General features: G+C 52.5%; 2 protein-coding genes across 4 annotated transcripts; one reads left to right on the top strand and one right to left on the bottom strand.

The window, feature by feature from the left end:
• Positions 1-1474: 1474 nt before the first annotated feature.
• Positions 1475-10608, bottom strand: Znf319 (zinc finger protein 319). 2 transcript variants are annotated; one of them, XM_057753970.1, is made up of 3 exons: positions 10560-10608; positions 9888-10222; positions 1475-8241 (listed from the first exon to the last, which is right to left on the bottom strand). In XM_057753970.1, the coding sequence occupies exon 3, from the start codon at positions 7985-7987 to the stop codon at positions 6242-6244; it is 1746 nt and encodes a 581-aa protein (XP_057609953.1). In that variant the 5' UTR covers positions 7988-8241; positions 9888-10222; positions 10560-10608; the 3' UTR covers positions 1475-6241. The 2 variants fall into 2 exon arrangements, with proteins under 2 accessions (XP_057609953.1, XP_057609954.1); XM_057753971.1 differs by lacking the exon at positions 10560-10608 and having other exon boundaries at positions 9888-10556.
• Positions 10609-10682: 74 nt separating this feature from the next.
• On the top strand, positions 10683-21578 carry Usb1 (U6 snRNA biogenesis phosphodiesterase 1). 2 transcript variants are annotated; one of them, XM_057753759.1, is made up of 7 exons: positions 10683-10845; positions 11720-11886; positions 13515-13698; positions 16497-16550; positions 18094-18199; positions 19426-19509; positions 20600-21578. In XM_057753759.1, the coding sequence occupies exons 1-7, from the start codon at positions 10736-10738 to the stop codon at positions 20702-20704; spliced, it is 810 nt and encodes a 269-aa protein (XP_057609742.1). In that variant the 5' UTR covers positions 10683-10735; the 3' UTR covers positions 20705-21578. The 2 variants fall into 2 exon arrangements, with proteins under 2 accessions (XP_057609742.1, XP_057609743.1); XM_057753760.1 differs by having other exon boundaries at positions 10843-10897.
• The last annotated feature ends 2427 nt before the right edge of the window (positions 21579-24005 follow it).

Genomic DNA, 24005 nt, shown 5'->3' with positions numbered 1-24005 from the left:
TGGCTCTCCCTTGTGCTTCTTTCCCTTACCTGCAACCCCTAACCAAGATCCTGAATTTGCAACCTCCACCTGAGTTTGAGCACTGAGTGGAAAGGAGGGGCTGAGAGGGATCCGTGACACCTCTCTGGAATGGGTTTCCTGGTACCCAGAGCTTCCCTGAAAGGAAGTGGGCAGGTTAGGCTTGTGCCATCTAGTCCCTATGAAGCAGCAAGTTTCAAATATAAACCTGGATGAGGTGAGAGCATTCCGGACTCTTCAAGGCACTAAGGAATTTATCACCTAAATAGAAGGCCATCTGCTTTCCTCTTCAGCAGTGCGACTGGCCCTCATCTGTCCCTCAACATACACCCTCGTCCTGAGCCCCTCCTGTAATCGTGAACATGATGACCTAGGTGCAGGGAACCCTCAGGGAAGAGGGTCTCACAGCCTGGTGCTATGTTAAGGCAGTTGACATCCGTACATACTCCTGGGTCTTCCATGTCTCACCCTGCCAGAGGGCAGACTGCAGGGAGAGGTCCCAGCTGGGACAAATAGCCACTAAGCTCAAGAACTCAGTATGGGATTCCTGTTTCTGGAGTTCCCCTGGAGCCTCAGGTACCCACAAACCTGAAATCACATGCCAAGTCACGTGTCCACACGCTGTTGTGTATTCCAAGGATAGACCCCTTGTTTTCTTCTTATCCTCGGCAAAGTTGGCGTCCATAGGCGTTAGGAATTCATCACTCACTCCTTCCTTCCTGAATCCGTTGCACAGCTCTTGCGTGCCAAGGCTAATGTCTCTGGTGGAAGGAATTGAGAGGAAAATGGCCTCACTGGTCAGAATACATTATCATCTAGTATCTGCTGTTGTGCAGACAAACCGGGCAGGAACCTGGGAAGGATTTGCTTCCTTCATGCAAATCCAGTGAACAGCATTGGGAAGCCAATGGCAGAGCTCCTGAGGTGTCAGAGCAATGGTCACCCAATTCAGAACTTCAGATCCCTGCTGGGAATCTCCGGCAGGCCCATTTCTTCTGTCATTTGGAAGGAACACTTGGAGCTCTGATGGAGCAAGAAGGAACTGAGTGACCGGGATTTTTTTTTTATTTTTTTTCTGGGCCTGCTTCCTTGACCCAGAATGACTAAGAGAGTTCACCACATAATGTGGCCCAGCTCTGGGGCCTTTGCCTGGGCCAGTGCTCTATGGAGCGCTCAGGTGACACAGACAAGCAGTTGGCCCTGCTTAATTGGTGCTTTGAGCCCAATGAGAAAAACAGGTTTGCAGGCCAAGCCACTTTAAACCCCAAACCACTACCCCTAGTCCAGGATTCCGCAAGGGACAACCCATGGCAGTAATTAAGGCTCTTGTCCACTGACTGTACGTTTAATACCAACTTTATATATACAAGAAATAGAAACTGTGCCTAACAATAAAGGGAGTAGAAAGCATAAGCAAAAACAATTGAGCATATACTTTTTATTAAGTTTTTAAGTGCTTCACAGGCCCCATGAGGTAAGTAGTTTTAAATCCATTTACCAGCTGGTTAATTAAATGGACTTGGGGCTGAAGAGATGGCTCAGAGGTTGAGTGCTGGCTGCTGTTCTAGAGAACCCAGGTTCAGGTCTCAGCACCCAAATGGAGGCTCAGAACCATCTTAACTCTAATTCCTGGGGATATAACCCTCTTCTGACCTCCAAGGGGCACCAGGCACACAGGTGGTGCACATACATGCACACAGGCAAAACACTCATTCACAGAAGTCTAAATAAATGGGCTCGAGGAAGCGGTGATTGGCCCAAGACCACACAGCCCATGACTAGCAAAGCTGGGAATTGAAAGCAGAGGAATTGTGACCACTTCATTCTGCTTCTTTCCTGCTCTGAGAAACAAGCCAAGAATGGGGACGAAAGCAGGGGTGCTTCCTGGAACTGGGGACTAAAGATGGGCTTAGAAGGGATGTCCCGTTAGAAAACTAAGAAGCCAAGATTGGTGGTGTATAGTCCCAGACGATCGGAGGCTGAGGCATGACAGACAGCCCAGTAGTTTGGACTAGCCTGAGAAACAGACATAGGAATGCTCTCAGAAGTACTAGTGGTGGTCACTACTTCACTGCCTTGACCACCTCTTTACCTTCAGGGGTTCATGGCTCATTATAAACAGATCCCATGGGAAATCTTTACTGCAGTTGTAACCTTGGGGATAGTGCAGCCAGCATGACCTCATCTCTAGGCCCTTTGGACCTGAACACAATCAGTTCCCTGGCGTTTCCAGACTCCACCACGCTTCCTCGCTGCTCTGTCCTACTCTTAGGATCAAGTGTCCGAAACTTTGTTCAAAGCCACCCTTCCACTAGAAATGCTTTCCCCACTCCTTCCAGCCCAGCCTTAAAGAGCCTCACATGCTCCCTTCTCTCATTCTTCCCGAAGACCACAGCACAGGGACCTTGGCTGTTTCAGGGGATGCACATATCTGGCCAATAGTATTAGTTGCCAGCTCCTTTTACCTCCATTATGAGGTTCAGGAATGGGATCTGGGGTCTCCAGAACCAATGCAAGTAAATTTGAACTCAATGAAATTCCTACTATAAAGAAACAGTAGTGTTTATTACAGAGCAGCATAGGGGAAATGCATCATAGCCCAGGGGCTGGAGCGGGCTCAGAAATAATGCTCAAGCTGAGATGGGGCGTGGTGAAGATGTGGGACTGTTCCCGGATGGCAGTGGCCGTTTTTTACTGTGTTTGCCTGTGGCTGCACATACATGTGGAGGCTAGAGGTCAACATGGGTGTCCTCAATCATTCCCCACCTAATTTTTTGAAACAGGGTCTCTCACTGAATCCAGTATTCACCAAAATGGCTAGACTGACTGGTAGGAGCTCCAGGAATGCCCATATGTCCTGTCATTCCCCCACCTGTGCTCCCAGCCTACGGATACAACCATGTAGGTGTTGGGTATTTAAACTCAGGTCCCCATTCTCGAGCAGCAGGTACTGCGCTAACTGGACCTTCTCCTCCACCCCACTCTACTTCTCATTTAAACTCTCGTCTGAAGTTCTTGTCTTGTGCCTGGCAAACAGCGGTGCTCAGTTATGGTCATGGAGGTAACAAAGGCAGGAATGCGGAGCCAGGGTTGGGCGGGGACATAGGGAAGGGGGAGACCCCACAATCCTGTCCCCACAGACTGCTGTTTACAGGATAGTGCAGCAGAAGCCTCTGGAAATGCAGACTGACAGCAGCCAAGGCTTATCCTGGGGTTGTGACCTCTAGGGACTGAAATGCTTGCTTGAGGGTGGGATGCAGACCTCATCACCAGAGCCTGGCTGGGGGCCTTCTGGACTGTCACAGAGCGAGTAGTCCAGGGTGGGACGTCGTCAGTCAGCTCTGGAGGGAGAGCAGGGTTATGGGCCAGGAAGGAGGTGCAGGTTGGAGGTGACCTTCTGTGGCAGTACCACGAGGGCAGGCCCTTTAAGGACCTATCCCTCTGCCTGCACGGGAAAGCAGACAACAGTAGTTTGGGTTTGTCAGGGAGCTGAGCACCAGCTGGGGCAGGAGGAACATTTTGTAGCCTTGATCCCCTGGCCAGACTGGGTGTCAGGGACAGTCCTGGTCAGAAAAGTGACCTGGAGCCAGATTGCCAGGCATGTCCTGGCCACATTGCCTGTCTTCCACATGTATGCAGGTGGAACTCCAGGGCACTTACCACTGTGTGGCTTGAACGGTCCCCGAGCCTCCAAATGGTCTGGACAGAGGAATGGCCAGGCCTGTCCTACCCACCAAGCAGTGTCACCTGGGTCACACAACTAGAAAATAAGCGGCCTGGAGCCTGGCACAGACACGAGGAACGGGTCACTCTTAGAACACGTGTGGTATGGGTAGCTCCATGCCCTTTACCTTTCTACCTTTTACCTAGGACAGGGTGCCCTTGGCTCTCAGATGCCAGGCTGAGGGCTATCTCTCCCTCTCTCCAGTTCCACTCTGGCCTATGTGAGTTGCAGACAGACTGCTGTAGGCAAGGATGGAGCACAAGGAGAAATGTGTTTAAGGTCGGAGGTAAAGGCACTGGGCTCGGCCCACTAAGGGATCACTGTGGTGCAGACCAAACGGTGAGAGTGGGCTGGCCGGGCTTGGTGAGTCCACTGCTGTTCCAGGGAGAACATGAATACATCTTTTTGCCATCTCCAGCTTCCGACTTTTCATGAGCTGCTGGTTTCTCACAGTCTAGCTCCCTCCTCAAGGGCTATGGTTAAACCATAGCTGGGGTGTGGAACACTGCACCTGGTACCTGTCAGCTTGTCCATAGCTTCCCCTCAGTCTCAACAATGACTTCATGCAATTCTCACAATAGAGGCAAGTTAGCCTCCCAGTTTGGTTTTTGGTGGCCAGATGAGGCAACTATGTCAAAGAGGTTAAGTGACCATTCCAAGGTCACACAGCTGGAAGCCTCAAAGCTCAGGATTGAAGCCTAGCCCCCACCTGCCTCTCTGGTTTGTGCGGCTTTCAGCCTCTGTACCTCCCATCATTCCCTTCGGAAAGAACAGTGGAAGAGCTGTGGGCCACACGGGTCAATGTCTTTACTTCTACAGCATACGTCACACTCACTGGATATTAACATCAAAAGTGGCTGCCTAAAATGGAGTCATTCTTTTAAAAATTCCAAACTCTCATATTTATATATGATCCAAAATGACATGAAAGTAAGCTATACAATGTTATGAATAGTATAACAAACTGCTTTTAGAATGCAAAATCAAAGGGGAAATGAGCAGGTATGACTGGACTGTTGTAGCCTGAGTTCCAGTCTGTTGAGGCTTTGTGACAAGTCAGGTCAAGAGGAGTGTTAGTATGTCTCTGCGGCCGCAGGCCAGGGCCTGGGCAGACAGAGCAGGTGCATGCGACCAGCTGGACTTTTGGAGATGAGAGGTGTGGTGGTGTCTTCCTACTGCCTGGCCCTTGGCTTGGGTGCCAGTGAGTCTTCTTTCAAGACTCATGGGGGGGGGGGCTGAGGAGGGCATGGGCAGGGCTGGGTTTAGAATGACTTTGTCAACAAAGATACTCCAGGTTCTTGAATTGGCTCTGGCCATCCAGTGATGGTGGCCGACCATGTACCTGCTAAGAATGCTGCCCAATAGGCTCCTTTATCCTTGTGTCCCCAAGTTTGCTATAGGAGGCAGGCTGTGAGTAGCCAAAGGCCTAAGGGGACGCCAGGACTCAACAGAGAGCAGGTTGTTTTGGCAACAGTGCCCAAGCCCATGACCAGACTGCTGGCTCATGGTATCCATGGGTCAGAAGGGCTCTGTGGGGTGAGAAGCCATTCCCCACCCTGGGTGCCCAGAACTCCATTTGGCAGGGCTGGGACAAGCTGAAGTCATGACTTGGAGCCTCAGACACTTTGGTTCACACAATTTGGGAAGGGGCCTGGTTATGACTGCTGAGGAAATCATGGGCTTGGTCCTCCTTCCTCCCCACCCCAGGAATGAGGTTGGAGTGAGGGGACTAACAGCCTCCCCCTTCTACAGCTGCAGCTCTGGCAAGGGCACACTCTCTGCCCTGACGCTCAGAACCACTCACAGGCAGGAGGGGCTTCCACAGACTCAGGACCGCCCTTGGCACACAGGCTTGTGTCCCTTTCCCTGTGGATAGCACTGGCTGACCCGAGGGTGTCATGGGATGTCTCTGCTTCCCCCACCCTGGCCCCTAGGCTTCAAGCACCCCCTGCCCAAAGACTCCTATCCTACTTATCTCAACTACCAGAAACTTGGGGTTCGGGCACATTCATCCTAGCTGGGCAATCCGAGACTGTAGCTCATGGTCCATACTCTAAGTCTCCAGAACTGTCACAAAGCTGGCCACCCCCCCTAAAAAAAAATCAATCTGGGGAGAAACCCTACTTCCTTCTTCCCGAGTCACCTGACTTCTAACTAGGCTGAACGATTTGGGAAGGCAGGGTTGACATCCCTCACACCTAGGGGCAGAGGCACCTGACTACAGGTGGGATTCAAGTTCCCTATAGATTGGGGGAGGGGGGCAGCAGGATCTCAGAAAGCAAGTTCTGTCGTGGGGTAGAGGTTAATGGAATCTGGTCTGGCCCCAGCAGTTTGGCTCCTCCCATGGCTGGTCTGGTTCTAGGAGAACTGAACATGCACACCCTCCACCTGCCCAGAACCCTTTGGTCCTCACTCCTGAGGAGGAGCTGGTTGACAGGCTTGCTGCCATGCAGCTGCAAGCAGGCGAGACTGGACAGGGCAGGTGGTGGCCCCGAGGCCTCAGGGCAGGCAGGCCGCCACCTGGTAGGCGCCCTCTGCAGCCGCAGCGGCAGCGCTGTGCTGGGCACTGTGCTCCTGGAGCAGCGCCACATCCAGGAAGCGTTCGCCACACCACACACACTTGAACTGCTGCTCGCGGGCGTGCACGCCCTGGTGCTTGTTGAGATGCTCGCGCTGCTTGAAGGCTTTATCGCAGTTAGGGCACTTGTAGGGCTTCTCACCCGTGTGCACCCGCCGGTGACGCTGCAGGTCTGAAGCGTACTTGAAGCGCTTCTCACAGTCCGGGCATTTGAGCGGTTTCTCCCGGGCCGGGTCACAGCGGTGCTGCACGAACTCCGAGGAAGAGAAAAAGCGGCGCTCACACAGGGTGCAGCGCAGAGGCTTCTCTGCGGCTGCGCAGTGCGACAGCTGGTGCTTCTGCAGGGCAGACGCCCGCTTGTAGGCCTTGTTGCACACCGGGCACTTGAAGGGCCGCTCTGTGGAGGTCGGCAAGCACTTGTGCCGCAGCAGCTCAGCAGACTGGTCGAAGCCCTTCTGGCACACGGGGCACTTGAAGAGAGTCTCCAGGGTGTGCACGTGCTGGTGGTAGAGCAGGTGACTCGGCTGCCCAAAGCCCTTCTCACACAGGCCGCACTTGAAGGGCTCCTCTGTCTTGTGTGTGCGCCGGTGCCGCATCAGCGCATACTGCTGCTTAAAGCCCATGGGGCACAGGTCACACTTGAAGGGCCTCTCGGCACTGTGAGTACGCTCGTGCTGCCGCAGGTCCGATGGCCTCTTGAAGGCCTTCTGGCACTCGCCGCAGCGAAAGGGCCGCTCACCGCTTGGGGTGCAAGGGTGCTGCAGCAACTCAGACGACTCTTTGAAGTGCAGCTCGCACACGTTGCAGCGGAACAGGTGGTGCTCTCCCGAGTGCGCATACATGTGGCGCACCAGGTGGGAGCGATGCTTGAAGGTCTTCTCGCAGACCGCGCACTTGTAGGGCCGCTCGGAGCTGTGCGTGCGCTTGTGGTGCACCAGGTGGGAGGACTGGCTGAAGCTCTTGTCACACAGCGTGCACTTGTAAGGCTTCTCTCCAGTGTGGATCCGCTCGTGCCGGGAGAGCTCTGACAGGTGCTTAAAGGGTTTCTGGCAGATAGGGCAGCTGTAGGGCTTCTCAGGCTGTTCCACAGGGGCGACATTAGTGGGTGGAGGTGCCGAGGGCAGCGATGGGGCAGTAGTGGTGGCCGGTTCGGCAGCCTCCGCTGGCTTATAGGTCTTATCACAGATGGAGCACTTCACCATGCCAGTGTGGGAGCTGTGGTGCTGAGCCAGTGAGGTGAGCAGTGAGAAGCCCATTTTGCAGACACCGCAGACAAAAGGCTTCTGCTCGGCCTGCACACACTGGTGTTCCAGCAGATCAGTGGCCTGATGGAATATCTTCAGACACTGTGTGCACTGGAAGGAGCGGTCGTGGCCTGCCAGGCACTGGTGCTCGTGAGGGCTGGAGAGGTGTGCAAGGTCATGGCCACACACACCACATTTGGGGCCGGGCTCCCCTGCTTGCAGAGGTGCATGCTGTGGGGGCTGCAGGCCTGGGTCAGGTTGCAGCAGTATGCCATAGACAGCACAGCCTAGCGGGTTCTCAGCCGTGCCCGGGGGCAGCGTGTGTTCAGCCAAGGCTGGGGGTGGCTCTGCATGGTGCTGAGGCTGTGGGGGCTGTGGCTGTTGTGGCTGCGTCTGTGGTGGCTGCTGCCAACTTTCCGACATGCTTGGGAAGATGAAACTGGGTTTGGACAGTAATGGCTTCAGTTTCCCGCTCAAGGTGAACCCAACCCTGAGAGAAGCTACTGGATGTCAGGGTCGGACAAGGACCTCACACAAGGCACAGAGGAGGGCCGGTCAGATAGCCCTTGTCATGAGCCAAGAAGACAGCCTACAAGGCAGTGCTTACAGGGCAGGGGGCTCTTCGGGACAGGGTCCCAGCAATGCCGAGAAGGCTCTGCTTTCCCCAGTAATCGGTTCTGTAGGGAAGAGAGACACAGTGAACTTGAGGCAGGAACAAGTGGCCTTCCCCTTATCTTTTCCTATACTGCCCACACTCACAGCACAGATACAAACTACCTCAGGAGAAGGAGATGCTCCGGGCTGGAAAGCTGCTCACCTCACGTGCTATCAAGGAAGTCTGGTGGCAGCTCCACTCCTCCATGCAAAGGGGAAGGGAGCCATGCCTGTGCCCATTTTCTTCAACTCCCCATCCTTGGGCAGGGCATCTCAGCCCCCACAAATCCCCTCTAGTTTCCATATGGCCTTTATTCAGTCAGGTGCCTCACAGGGTCTGGGGTGATCTGTCCCTAAGGCCTGCCAGCCCCTCTCACATTAACACGAGGACACCGCTGTTATAAAAGATCAGAGAAGTCTGCTGGCAGAAGGAAACCACACCCACAAGGCACCAGTCCTAAGGCAAATGGACTCTGGAAGCCAATATTAACACAAGGGTATTAAGGACCGTCTCAAAACCCTCTTCTTCATGGGACTGGTCCACGCTCTTCCTCACCTGCACCCCAGGCCTTTCCCAGGGCACATGCATCTCTAGTTACAACAGGATGAATGGCCTTGCAGGGAGGGTTAAATGACAGGTTCATAGACCCACCCAAGCTGAACTTCTGTACTCTAACCATCTCCCAGAGGATGCCGGAGTTAGACAGGATAAAGCATGCCACAGGGTGCTTTTCTTTCAGGTCAAAACATTCACAATAATCAATGCAAGATAAAGCCCACCCAACCCCAAATCTCTGCTTCTCCTCTCTGAGGAAGCCCAAGGCAATCCCAGAGAGGGAGGAACTTTTGGAACCAAAGGCAACCCCTTTCCAGGTTCTCGGCTCATCTGCCGCTTAAATTTAAAAGTGTGTTAAGTATTCTCTGAGAAAAAGGAAGAAAGGTAGAGAATGACCTCACAAGCCAGCCCAGCTTCTAACTGTTCCGCTAAAGAAACCTAAGAATCAAGCTGAAAGTTGTCATCCTCAGCATCTTCTGGGAAAGCAGGGAATAAAGATGCTGCTGCGCCTTTATTCCAAGGAGTGTGTACCAAGGAGTATGAACAAGCCGCCACAGCGTTCCTAAGGTAGAGAGGAGGGGTGATGGCTCTGAACGCTGTCCAGTCTAGCTGTATCAATCCAACTGTGTTGTTATTTTTCCTGGTATGAATGTCTGTCAATTCCAGCGGCCACCCCACTCTCCACCTTCAGGAGCAACCCCACTGCCTACCCCGACCCTTCTCCAGAAAGGTGAAGCCAGCAACACTCTCAGATCACTCTGCAAAGGGCAGGAGAGAGTAGGGGAGGGATTGGAAAAGCAAGGAGAAGCCCCCACCTGCGCCCCACCCCAGCCCTTCTTCCTCTCTGGGTAACTGAATGAAAGCTGGTCACCTCCAATCAGGCCCAGCTGGGCTACCTCCTGTCAGCTCTTGCTCCGGATGGCCCAGCCACTGCGTCCCGAGAAAGGGTGGCTCGGGCCGAAGAAGGCCCCAGAGCCTCAAACCGTGCCCGGGAAGCTTCTGTGCTTCCAGGCCTGGTCTGGGCCGTCCGAGAGCTCAGGGCGGGGGGCTCTCCCGAGGTGCGGTGGGCACTGGAGTGATACCCGATGCAGCCCCGGGTGCCCTGGCGCTCACCTGCTCCAGGCCGCCTGCGCGGTCAGGCGCGGGGCGAGCAGAGACCAGCTGCTTTCTCGGCTGCCTCTTTATTCCGGCTCCATCCGCCGCGCCGCGGCCTACGCGCCCTGCCAATCCCCGGCCTCGCGTAGCAGAGGCGGACCGCTTCGGGGCGGGAGACGGGTTTGTGGTGGCCGGAACCGACGAATCGACTCGCGCACTCGGGCTAGCGGGACCCGGGCAGCGGACGGACGAGCGAGCGGACAGACCGACGGTCTTGCAGAGACCGGCGGACAGGCGGGCGGCGCGAGGCCGGGGAGGCGGGGTCGGGGGAGGAGCCGCGGCCCGGGCGGTGGCTGCGGAGGAACCAGAGGCACGGTGAGAGGCCGCCCCCTACCGGGAACCCGTGGCCCGGCCGGCCCGAGCCTGTAGGTACGGAGGGGCGGGGCCGGAGCCTCGGGATCCGCTCCCCGAAGCCTACGGAGGGGAGGCGCCCGGGAGTCCAGCCCCAGCCCTGTCCCCGCTGGCCACAGCCCGTCCCACCGCCTCTCCGGTCTTCTGCAGCGGACGTGCCGCTCGGCTCGCTCTCAAGAGGGACCCTGGAGCTCTGACGTTGTGCAGGGCTGACGAGCGGAACCGCACCGGGGCACTAGGGCGGCTGAACGCGCCAAGAAGGCCGCCCGCAGCACTTACCGCGTAGCCGGCGGGCGCAGTTTGCGGTAGTCCTCTGGGCCCCGCCCCCTCCTTCGCAAGACCCCGCCCCGAGGTGGAGCTACTATAGGTCCCGCCCCTAGAGAGCACTTCCGGCTCATCGGAACTCGGGGCGCCAGCTTAAGGTGCCCGCGGATTCCGCCTGTGGTCAAGGCCCCATGAGCGAGGCGCCCCTGGTGGGCTACAGCAGCAGCGGTTCGGAGGATGAAGCGGAGGCCGCCGCCGCCGCTGTGGGGCGGAGAAAACCCGGGTCGGGGGGCCGCCGTTGGTGAGGAGCGAGGAAGTTTCTATCGCGAGGGCTCGATTCTTTGGAAACCCTGGTGGGATCCGAGCCTCCGGAATACCCGGGAGGGTGGGTCGGCTCCCCGGGAAGAAAAAAAAGGGACGACGAGGGAAAGAAGAATTTAGAGCACACCCTGGACAAAGCCCCAAAATGGCACCACCACCGCCATGGCTAAGGCAAAGTTGGGAGTGAGGTCATGGGTTCCAGACCAGCTCTAACCAGTGCATTTTTCTCCCTTGGTGTGCAAGCATGTTCCTTCCAAGATCTGTTTCTTCATTTGAACACAATGCAGCAATCAAAGCTTTTCACTCGTCTAGTAAATCCTTAGTGAACAGCCACTGGGAGCCACACTGGAGACTGGACTCTCCAGACTGATGCAAAATCCATGGGGATCTTATACTTCAAGGACCTTAGGTCCTTAAATACCGGTCTTTGCTGAGCGCAGTATGACGTCAGTTCATTGCACAAGAGCTCTAGCAAATAGAAATATGCTTTACACACAAGGAAATGAGTGTACAAGATCACAGAGCTACTTCAGGCCAGTTCGGCTAGGTAATAAGGACCTCCAAGCCACACTGCTACCTGCTCTAGTGTTTCCCATGGGGACCAAGAGCCCCGCTGAGATCTGCCTCCCAGAATAACTGGGAGGCTTCGGTAATTCTAGAGCGCTGTGGCTCTCTAGAAGCTCAAACACCTGTCTGGAGATCCACACTCAGCCGCTTGGCTGAGGAAGGGGGATCTGATTTGATGCCAGCCTATACTACACGACAAGACTGCTGAAGAATCACTGTGCATAAGGGCTTAGAACTTTTGTTCTGTGTGCAAAAGGAGACCATGCTTGTTCTTTCTTCTTTTGCAGTGGCCAGAACCCCCTTCCCACTCAGAGGTTCCCGGTACCTGACAGTGTGCTGAGCATGTTCTCTGGCGTGGAGGAGGGACCCGAGGATGACAGTACAAAACACGGGGGGCGCATTCGCTCCTTTCCCCATGAGCGGGGCAACTGGGCCACCCACATCTACATACCGTGTGAGTCCCTTACTAATGGCAAATGGCCAGAAACAGGTACCTCTTAGCTGTGGCTAGGAGGACGAAACCAGGGCCCTGTGTGCTGGACTCATCCCACCCCAGCCCTGAGGAGGTGACAGGCTGATCAGACCTGGCCGCACTGGGTGTTCTGGAAGTTACCGGCTTCTTAGGGGCTCTGTTTCCCTAAAGTGGGCTGATAATATCTATCTCTTCGGAAGGTTAAGTCGGATAATCAGCTTCTTAGCACAGCACACAAGGTGGCAGCTCTAACCTAGTGTAGAGTCTCCCATTATCATCTCCACCATCAGAGTGCTGCATTTCTCATAATAGATGAACCTGCTTATTTTTGGCTTTTTGGAGAAAAGATCTCTCTGTGTAGCCCTGGCTGCCCTAGGACTCCGAGATCTGTCTGCCTTTGTCTCCCCAGGGCTGGAGTTAAAGGTGTGTGCCACTACCACCCGGCTTGAGCCCATATTATAATCACCAGACTTCACAGTTTGTATAATGGGTAAATCTTGGTGTTGTATATTCTGTGAGTTTAAACAAACCTAAAAAGATGTGCATCTACACTATTGTGGAGAGTAATACCACGGCAATACGAATCGTCATGCTCAACTTAGCCATCCCTGCCCTCCAGCAACACGTTTCCACAAATTTGCCTTCTCCAAACCGTCACAGAATTGGGATCGTTTAGTATTTAGCCTTTCAGATTGGCTGCTTTGCCTTAGTAGTGTACATTTAAGGTTCCTCTGTGCCTTGGCACACTTGATAGTGCATTTCTTCTTAGTGCTAATATTCCACTGTCTGGCTGCATGTTCACCTACTAAAGGACATTTTGGTTGTTCCTTACTTTGAACAGATATGCCTAAGGATGCTTTAGGCAGGCATGACTTTAATCTCAGCACTTGGGGGTAGAAGCAACCCCCGAGTTGAGTTTGAGTTCTAGGCCAGCCAGAGCTACATAGTAAGACCCTGTCTCAAAAAATAAAGTAAAATAAAATATATGCTAGATGGTGGTGGCTCACGCCTTTAATCTCAGCACTCAGGAAGCAGAGGCAGGCAGATCTCTGTGAGTTAGAAGTTCTTTGTTTTCTGTACTCCTCATTAGGTATTTCTCAGTCTGCCCCCGCAAACCCCTTGGCAGTGTCTGTTCAGCGCAGACATTTTAAAGTGTAATGAAGTTGATCTTATTGATCCTGATAGCTAATGAACAATACAGAGGTCTGAATGTGGCCCTTCGAGGGACTGGAAAGTACTATCGTGTGTGCCCATATGTATCATACACACATATACACTTATCATATACATTTATTTTAAGACATTCTCATTAAAATATTGGCAGGTTGTCAGACATAGGCTACACCTGAAACTCGGCTAATAAGGGCTTCTCTGCTCTCCGGGCTTTTTTTTTTTGAGACAGGGTTTCTCCGTAGCTTTTGGTTCCTGTCCTGGAACTCGCTCTTGTAGACCAGGCTGGCCTCAAACTCACAGGGATCCGCCTGCCTCTGCCTCCCAGAGTGCTGGGATTAAAGGTGTGTGCCACCAGCACCCGGCTTCTCTGGGCTCCTTATTCCTCTGTGACAGCTTGGCTGAGGCCAGTCTACTCTCCTCACTCTTCTCTTCTCTAGACGAAGCGAAGGAAGAGTTCCTGGAGCTGCTCGGCATGCTGCTTCACCGAGCACAGATGTTCGTGCCCCGACTGGTGCAGATGGAGGAGTTCCACCTCAGCCTGTCTCAGAGCGTGGTTCTCCGTCACCACTGGATCCTTCCCTTCGTGCAGGTGCTCAAAGATCACATGGCCTCTTTCCAAAGGTGAGCACTTCCCTCTTCTGTTTGTCATGTCCGTCATATGTGTCTCCCCCCGACCCCTTGTGCTTGGAGATAGAAATGGTGCCAAGCAAGAAGACCAGACCTGAGGCTGCTGTGTCCCCTCCTGTGTGGTGTGATGCGGGCACCTCACATGAACTGCTCAGCTGCTCTCCCTCTGTTGTATGCAGAAACCCTGCTGTCTGTCTCTGTGCTCGCACCTAGGGCTTCCAGCACTTCTCTTCCCAAATATGTAAGAGCAGCTCTCATACGAGTTTGCAACTCTCCAGAGACTGAGTATCCTACAGTTTAGTTCAGTTCTGACAGCAGTGCTCCAGAGGGCAACCTCACAGCCGAAGGGCTTTGTCCCACCAGCTGCCCTCTACAGTAGATGCCAGCTCACGTTAGGTCCCTAGGTCAGCCAAGAATTCTGATTTTGTTATGGATCAGAGCTCTCGAAGATCCCACCCCACTACTCAGGGGGCCTGAGGAAGGAATTTGCTCCATTGCAGTCAGTTGGTGAGAAAACCAGGACTATAGCACTGCTCAGTCTCGTCCACTGTGATCGCCACTACCAGATTTAGTAAGCCAGCTATATTCTATCAGGTCTGTCCCAGGTGCCAGTACCCAACCTAAATTGACTTCACCCAACTGGAATGACAGATGGGTTCAGAGACGGCCCTAGTTTCATGCATGAGGAGAAGGATGTAGCCAGAGATGTTACCTGAGCTGTGTTGTCTCCGCTCTGCCCCATGAGGTTGACTTTCTTCTCTCAGTGACAAGGGAACCCACCAGTATGTGTGTGTGTGTCTTCTTGTGAGTACAGGTACATGCATGTAGAAGTCAGGTGTTGGTCCTTACCTTCCACGTTGCTTGAGATAGGATCTCTTTATTGTTTTTCTGCCATGTGTCTCAGACTGCATAGCCCCTGAGCGTCCAGGATTCTCCCACCTGTCACATCTCCCAGTGGGAGCACTGGAAGTGCAGATGCTCACACTTCTGTGTCCAGCTTTTACACGGGCTCCAGAGTTTTAAACTCACATCCTCACACTTGTCCAGCTACAACTTTTACCCACTGCGCTATCTCCCCTACCCTGCAGGCTCCTTTTAAAATGTGTTTGTTAGGCTTGAGGGATGGTGCTTTGGCAGTAAGAGCACTGGTGTTCTTGCAGAGGACCTAGATTCAGTTCTCAGCTCCATTTGGCAGCTCAAGCTGTCTGTAACTCTAGCTCCAGAGGCTCTGATGGCTTCTTGTGGCCGCCATAGGCACTCCGTACATGTGGTGCTCAGACTACATGCAGATAAAACACTCAAAAAGAAAAGAAAAATTTAAAGTGTTTGTGGGTGTGGGTGTGGCATGCCCATGCATACGTGTGTGGGGTCTGTGCCTCTGCATGTGGAGGCCAAAAGCAGACATCAGCTGTCCTTGTCATTCTCTGCCTGTTCCTTTGAAACAGGGCCTTTCTCAAACCTGGAGCTTGTGTTTTCTTGGCTAGGCTTGGAACCAGCAATCCTCTCTGTCCAGCTTTTAGCTGGGGTTACAGGTGTATACAGGATGCCCAGTTTGTTAGTTGAGTTCTGGTATCAGAATTCCAGACTTTCATATATTTCCATGTGATTTCAGCAGACGTCATGGGAATGACTTTGGTTAGTCTGACTCTGCTCATATTCTCCCCTTAAGAGTGGAAATGCCCTTTCCCTTATTCTAGAGGATGCTGCCCTTTTCTTCCTGGACAAACTATCATTCAGGCTGGGTGATCAGCAACATTGTCATGGTAACAAGACTGATAGGTGCACTGCAGGCATGCTCCATGAAGGTGAGAAGCCAGTGCATGAGAACCCATGAACACGGTCTGGTGGGAAGCCACTCCCCCGGCATCCTAGTGGGCACTAGTTCCTTAACAGAGCAAGCTGGGACCTCTGGAGATGACCCAAGAGTCATTCGAGAATATCATTCTCTGTGGGACATGTTTCGCTTGTTGCCTTGCTCACCTGAGGACCAGAGAGCGGCCCCTGGAGCGTTGGTTTGTGTCTTTGAGGAAAAGGACTTGATATTGTCTTTGCTTTGCTGCCCTGTGTCCTCAGTGAAGCTAGAGCAGCCGCAAACCCTCAGTGCATTGAGTTGAGATGACCAAACCTGGGCAGTTCAGCCCCGACTCTGGCCCCTGTGTAACTAATACAGGTTCTGGGTGAGTGGGGTTTCTGCCCTACTTTCCACCGCCAGACCCGCTTCCACAGAGACTCACTTTTTAGGTCAGACCAAGGGCTTTGCAAGCAAATGGACTGACTCTCATCTCCTGCCTCACCAAAGTCAGCCTCACAGGTCCAGTTTCTTGTCTATAGTTATAGGGCCTGCCTCATAGGGTCATATCAACTGTTTCCACCCACAAAATGAATGATTTTCTCAGTACATAGGTGGTTTCAAGTTGCCTATTGGGATGGACTGTTTGCAAAGCAAACTTTTTTGCTTCTACAGGGGTAATTTAGGATCTTGTCTAACTATAAGATATTTTTAGTTCAATCATGGAATAACAATATTGCTTGTAAAAATGAGTTAATTATATTTTAAATTGCTGTTGAGGGGAGGTATTTAGAGGGACTGATGTTGCTTGCTTGTTTGTTGAGATAGACTGCTATTGTAAATTGAGATCTTCTGCCTTGGTCTCCAGAGCACAGACTGTAGGCACCCATCACCATCCCCTTCTGAAAAAAAGGCTGGGGATTTTTTTTTTGTTTTTAAACATGAACTATTGTTTACGTCTTTCTTTTTTTCCTTGAAATATCTTTCTTCTTTTAAATTTCAGGTTCTTCTTTACTGCCAACCAGGTAAAGATTTATACCAACCAAGAGAAAACCAGGTGGGTCCCTGACTGCATTGCAAAGATAGATGGGATACACTTCGCTTTCACATATATTATGGGGCATCTGTTCTCCAAAATAAAATAAATTAAAAAATAATAAAATAAATAAATATTAAAACAAACAAAACTCAAGCTTATGCAGAAGCACTGAGGGAGTTTGGGAAGCAGTGCAGGTGCAGGAAAACCATCTCAGTATAGAGCAGCCTGAGCAGGTGGAGCTGGTTCCTGTCTAGCCCCCTCCCTGCCATTGTGATGAGCTCCCATTACCTTCCCTTCTGCACCATTTCTCACTTCCCCTTTCTCGACCATTGCCAAAGGAGCCAATGAGGTTTGAAAACGTAGAAGTCCTAAAGCATTAAGTGAACATAAGCAGGCATTTTTAGCCTGGCGGTGGTTGTGCACACCTTTAATCCCAGCACTTGGGAGGTAGAAGCAGGCAGATCTCTGTGGGTTCAAGGCCAGCCTGGTGTAGAACGAGTTCCAGGACAGCTAGGACTACACAGAGAAGCCCTGTTGTTGAATTACCTCAGGTCGAGAAATAACCAGGCTAACTAAAAGATACAACAATTATATTTTTATTAATTATAAGGGGCAAACTCACGAAACAGGAACGAGAAGTTCAAGCTCAGCTGTGCTGCGAGGGAACCACAGAGAGAGCCACATTTTTCTCTGGCTCTCAGAAAGCCACACCCTAACTTGGTCCCACCTCTTAAAGATAATTGGTTGACAAACATTCCCCATCACCCTGTCTCAAACTTTCCCCTCCCCCATCCCAAAAAAAAGGGCATTTTTATCTGCAGGGCCTCCTGTCTCGTTCATTCGCCGAGCCACCCCTCCCAGCCACTCTGAGAGGGCTCAATTCTCCCTTCAGTCTAGGCTACAGAACTTTATAATATAAGCTGAAGGGTTTCCAGGAGTGGGAAGCCAGCTGTGTCAGATACTAACAAGCAAGTGAGGACAGAATCCGTGACTCTGTTAACATAGAGATAACTATACTCATTGGCCGCTTTGACGAGAGCATTTCTAAGGGAGGTTTAAAAGTGGGAGCCCAGATACTTTAGAGGAAGACAGCAGGCCACCATTTTGTTGTTGTTGTTGTTTTACGGTGTTTCGTTGAGAATAGGATGAGGGCTGGCTGAAGATGCAGGTTCAGGGGAGGATTTAATTGCTGAGGACAGCAGTTCTCACCTGCAGGGGAAAGCAGGTACCAGAGAGCAGAACCTGGAGAGGGTGATGAGCCTAGGAGTCCGCCCGAGAGTGGAGCGGGCAAGGGGACGAGGTGTGCAGCGGTAGATGAAGGCTGCCCTGCAGGGCTCCTTAGACAGGAGAGGAGGCGTCCAGTGAGAGCAGGTTTCTAAGTGAGGGAGGAAGGGGGTGGAAGGTGGTCCATGGAGCAGCAGGGCATGCACTGGAAGATGGCTGAGCCACGGCTTCCCGTGGATGCCTCCTGCTCCTGCTCCTGCTTGTGAGGTTGTGCTCTCGCAGGCTGCATTTGTGCCCCTGCATTTGTGCCCCTGTTGACTCCACTGCCTCTTCTTAGGACCTTCATTGGGCTCGAGGTCAGCTCAGGGCATGCCCAGTTCCTGGACCTGGTTTCAGAGGTAGACAGAGTCATGGAGGAATTTGACCTCACCACCTTCTACCAGGTAATGCACACGGTTGAGGAAAATGAACAGAGATGATTACTGTCTGTCACGGGGCTGCTGCCCGCTGGCGTCTAGAACAGAGCATCCTCAGAGAAGCCCCATCAGAGGCAAACTGAAGAGGCCTCCAGAATCTCCCCATGTGGAGCCCTGAGCCAGCGCACAGGATTGGGATGTGGGGTGTTACGAGTTGTAGTCTGCCCAAAGCCCAACATCAGAACACTGTGCATCTTGAGATTTGTGCTTTCAGCTCTGTGAGGTGTCCGGCTTTGCCTTGTTCGTAGGCATCCCCAGCACTTAGTAAAATGGCCCTTCTGGAAGAGCTTCACATCCTCACTGTCCCTCCCTCTATCCTGTGGGGACTCAGAGTCCAGCTTGAGTGGCACAGCTTCAAAAGGCCATTGGTTTTATTCTTTGTGTTTTTAAAACCATGCCAGGTGTGCAGTTATTTTTAAATAAAATTATTGTTTCTCCAAAATTGTTGACATTTTTGAGTTTTGTTCTTTTAATTTGAAAAGTATGGCCTCTGCTAGAAGGTTCTGGATCAGAAAATAGAGTCAGAGCCAGGCATGATAATGCATGCCTTTAACCCTGAAGCTGGAAGTCCAAGATTAAGGCACCTATGTGATTGGTTTCTGATGAGGGCTGTGGCTTGTAAGAGGCATCCCTCACTGTCTGTGCCCTTTCCTCATGGAGGGAAAGGAGCACATAGCTCTCTACACGCCCCCCCCTTAGTTTTTATTTTTGTGCTCATGGATGCTTTGCCTTCCTTTCTGGCTACTCTTGGAGGCCACAAGAGGGCGTTGGATCCCCCTGGGACTAGTATCCCAGACATTCCTTACAGTGTTTGGTTAACCGTCAAGTGGGCACTGAGGATCAAACCTTTGTCCTCTGGGAAAGCTGCCAGTGTTCTTAACCGCTAAGCCGTTGCCCATGCACATCTCTTGCTGAGGTCTCCACCCTGTGCCCTCATCTAACCCTGATCACCTCCAGACACATCACACTGGGGTCAGGCTTTCACTGTTTGCAGTTGGGGAGGAGTACAATTCAGTCTGTAGTGGGGACCAGCATAAGCCACTTTGTGGTCAAGGGAGGGGGCAGGACTTCAGCCCTCGGCACTGGTCAGCGATCCTACAGGGAGACCTGACGGGACTATCATAGACCTGCTGTGATGGATGGGCCTGACATAGCATCCTGTGATAGCCTGAGTCCCTGCTTCTCTTCCCTAGGACCCTTCATTTCATGTCAGTCTGGCCTGGTGTGTGGGTGACGCACAGCTCCAGCTGGAGGGACAGTGCCTGCGGGAACTACAGGTGAGTTTCCAGGGCGGGGCGCAGAGCTCTGAGCTCCAGAGTGATGACGAACCAGTGACAGAAAAGGAAGGACTGGACACTGGAACCTAAATCTGTAGGAAACTGGGTAGCATAGAGGAGGCCCTCAACCCCTCCTTCCTGCTCAGAGTGTCACCCCTGAGCCAGCAGCTGGGACCTAAGTGGCACTCAGGGCAACAGAACTGCACTGTAACAAAACCTCTAGGACTTTGTGTGCCCCGCCTTACACCTGACACGGGATGAGGGTGACCTCCCCCACCCTGGCCCAGCCATTTATCTGAGGTCAGAGGTTTGGGTCTGGCAGTTGTAAATAGAGGAAGAATGCCAGGTACCAGGAACCTCCAGCCCTCAGCGCCTGTTACATCACGGCTTTTACTTTTGAGTCAGGTCTCACAAGGTCTCCTTGCTGGGCCTGGAGGTCACTGTAGAGCAGGCAAGCCTCAAACTTGCCGTGTTCTTCCTACCTCAGATTCTGAGATTGCAGGCCTGTGCTGCCAGGTCTGGCTACATTTTGATAGCAGGTGAAACAGGTGACCTTCCCGTCAGCGTCATCAGCACCTAGAAGAACTAGCACAGTGCCTGGCAGTGCGAGTCGGTAGCTCTCCTGTTTTTCTCAAGAGAAGCCAGAAATTCAGATTTTTACATGCAGTCTTCTGATTTTCTGGTGTTGGCAACTGATTCGGATCTTATTTTTTAATTCTATTTTACTTTGGTTTGGTTTTTCAAGACATGGCCTCTTTTAGTAGACCAGACTGTCCTCAGTGCCTGGTTTGGATTTTTAAACTGTACTTTGCAAGTCAAAATCTGTACAGGCCTTGGGCCATGATCTCTGTTGGCACCTTCCCCTTGGCCTGGTCATGTGGAAGGCAGCAAGAGCTCCAGGAGAGCCCAGCCCCAAACTAAACCAGAGGGCTCCGTGTGTCTTTACTATCAGCGGAGGTGGAGGTGACAGGCCCTAGCTCATAGGATTGTAAGGTGATTGGTAATGCCCAGCCTATCGGACTGGCGTTGTTTGTGGTGCCTTGGAGTCCGATTCCTCTTAACGTGGCTGTCATCTCCCTGCTGGCTGAAGGAAATCGTGGATGAGTTTGAAGACTCTGAGATGCTGCTGCGTGTGCTGGCTGAGCATGTTCGCTGCAAGTCCGGGAACAAATTCTTCTCGATGCCTTTGAAGTGAACTTTGCCCCATGCCTCTCTCTAGGCCAGCTGAGATGGAGGAGCTTGCTGCCATCTGTGGTATACCCCCAGCAATAAGCCCTAATCACACACTTAGCGCTGTTGTAGTGGGCTCCTCTCTCCTGGTCCTTTAGGGTGGTAGGTGGGTAGGTTGCTGCTGTGGTGCGGTCATTTCCAGAAATCATCAGTAGAGGGCAGCCCGGACCTCTAATTCTTCTGTTAGTCTAGGAAAAGAAAATGAGCCCTGCTGGGGAGCCCACCCAGGGGAGTCCCCACTGAGGTCTCCCCCTGCAGTGATCTGTATCGATGCCATTGGCCAACACATAGTTTTTAAACTCAGTGTTCCCGGACTGCCCTCTGTCCAACTGGGGGCTTCGGTGAGTCTGTCATCCCCCCCCTTTAATCTCCTTTATTTATCACTTTTTCCCTTCATCCCATCCTGTGCCAGGAGAGGTCATTTCAGGGCCAGGGCACGGGGTGCTAATTTGTGGTCAGCAGCAGTTTTCTTCATTCCTTCCTCCCACTTACCCAGCCAGGTGCCTGGGGAGAGCCCAGCAGATGTTTCATCTTGGCTGGCTATAGCTGCCGGCCAGGCCTCCAACACCTATGACCCCTGGACTCCCCCCATCCACTTTCCCAAAGAAGCTCAGAGACACCTTCCCTCCAGGCAAAATACTCCTGCCCTTGGGGCTGAGCATTCTTCAGGGGTGGGGTGGGGTGGGAGGTGGAGAGGGCCAGGGAGGCACAGGGGATTTTATTTTCCACCAAGCTCTTCTCGGGGCAAAGAACCAATCCTCTCCAGTTGTCATGGGGATTTCTAGTAATGGATGAAGAAATATTTTTTTACAGTTTTAAATTATGTTCAACAAATAAAATCTGCCTTTTTAATGTGGTGTCTTCTTTTAAACTACTCCCACTTTTAAGGTGAGTGGTGCCGCTGCCTCCCCTCCAGCTGTGCTGCACGGTCCAGGGAGTTCTTGCGAGGCTCTGTTATGATTTTTATGTATTTATTTGTATTTTATGTATTTTATGTTAGAGATTTTTATGTATTTATTTGTCTTAGCGTACGCATGTGTGTGTACAGGCACATGAGTTCCACGAACATCTCTCGAGAGTCAGTTCTTTCCTGCCACTTTGTAGGCTCCATGGTTCTGAAAATGTACTTCTAGCCAGTGAGCCATCTCACTGTCCCTCTGTGGTAACTGTGACTCAAGAAAAAAAAATGTTGGGTTTGGGGATGCTGGAGAGGTAGCTGCTCTTTCAGAGGGCATAGATTTGATGCCACACTCATGTGGCAGCTCATAACCATTCGTGACTCCAGTCCTTCTGGCCCCTCAGGCACCAGGAATGTACGTGGCGCACATATATGCAGGCAAAACACCCATACCCATAAATTTTTAATTAAAAAAAAAAAGATAATGGGAGCTGGAGAGCTAGCTCAGTCAGTAATACTCTTGCTTTGCAGGCATAAGGACCAGAGTTCAGTCCTCAGAACCCCACCTTCAAAAAGCTGTTGCGGTACTTGTAACCTCTGCACCAGGGAAGCAGAGACAAGGATCCCTGAGCTCACTCGCGAGCCAGCCTCACCTAGTTGTCAAGTTCTAAGCCAAGGAGAGACTATCAGAAAACAAGTGGCTAGCTTCTGAGGAACAGTAAACACCCAGGATTGATCTCTGGCTTATGCCTGTGTGCACACCCATACACGCATGCTTGTCTACCTCTGTACACACATACACACACATTCCCCCCTGCACATGAAAAAGAAGAGGACTTCATGAAGAGAAACAGCATGCAATACATGGAACCCAGGGATTGCCATGTCCCAAGAAATTGCCATCCCCGTCCCTCAAACACAGATATTAAGGTTTTTCTAGGGCCTTCTTGGCCATTTCTCCCTACAGCCAAGCTAAGGAATGCAGACTAGGTAGAGGAAGAACAGTTACATGACTTGCCTGGGGACATGAGAACTTGTCAGGGCCTGACTCAACCCTGGCCTCAGCTTCTGCCATGACACAGCCTAGGCTATCCCTACACTTGCCCCCTGCTCAGGCTCTGCACCCAACTTCGTGATTCATGCCTTCACAGCCCTGTCTTTCCCCAGCGTAGAGAACACAATCGTGCCTTGTTCCCCCAGTGCCACTGCGCCAGTCTCCTGGCTTCAGCTGACCTGCTGCTTGCTGTTAGTGGCATCCGAAGCCACAATGGAGAAGAAGCTAGGTGTGTTTTCTGGCCTGCAGGCAACATGGTAATCCTAGCTTCACAGGTCACGTTCCTGACACCTGCTCCAAGTGATTGCACCTTGGATGGACCAATCCGGGCCGGCCCTGTGGTGCCAAGGGAAAACTGGCAAGGTGTGCCCATTCGAATGCCCATCCCTAACCTCGTACTTGTCCAAAGCACTGAGGGCCGGGCCTGCCCCGCCCCCCCCCCCCCCCCGAGGATGTGGCTCTGCAGGTTGGCTGTGCTGAGAGTGGAGTTACGCGTGCAGCCACTTTGAGAAATGGGCCAAGATCAATAAGCAGCTCTTCAACAGAGTGGAGGTGGCAATGGAGGAAGGAAGCCTGAGCTTTGCTGAGGGGGATGGGCACGTAAGCTGTGCCTGGGGAGGCTGGCAGCCTTCGCTTGGCGGGCACCCAGACAGGCAGTGTGCTTCCAGAGTGGAGTGCCTTCAGCAAGCACTCCGCTGACAGTGCAGAAGCAGCTGGGGCGCTTCCTTCCAAAAGAGGAGACGTGTTCCAGAAACCCAGGAGACAGCTGGAGATGGAAGGCCAGGGCAAGCCTGTCCACCGCTAGGTGCGCAGTGTGCAGGGAAGGAACTGCTCTCGGTGACTATTTCATCATGCTTGGGAGAGGACAGAATCAGCACATCTGGCTCTAGCATCCTCAGATGTTCCCCCATCTCAAGGCCTCACTGCTGATTTCCACCTGGTAACAAGACCTCCTCCATTGCCTCTTTAGACCTCCCCAGGTCTAGTTCCAAGAGAGGGGGAAAGTACTTTGTGTGTGTGTGTGTGTGTGTTTATTCCTTCGCTTGGCACCCAGAATCCAAAAGACTGTCCTGTTGCCGAAAGGGTCCTGTTTTGCCAGCCTGGCACAGTAACAGTCATGAAGTGATAGTGGCCGAGTGTGAGGCGGCAAGAGCTTTATCTAAAGCCTTACCAGCCGCAAGCTTTAGAGGTGTTTGTGGGGTAAAGAGACAGGGTGGTCTGGGGCGTGGAGAATGTGATTGGAGGTCAGGAAAAGAGACAGAACATGGTCTGCACTTTCGAGCCCCACCAGAGGTGGGCTGGTATGTGTGGGCG

This window comes from Chionomys nivalis, chromosome 21 (genome assembly GCF_950005125.1).
Source record: "Chionomys nivalis chromosome 21, mChiNiv1.1, whole genome shotgun sequence".
NCBI lineage: Eukaryota > Metazoa > Chordata > Mammalia > Rodentia > Cricetidae > Chionomys > Chionomys nivalis.
This window is presented reverse-complemented; position numbering and strand designations above follow the sequence as displayed.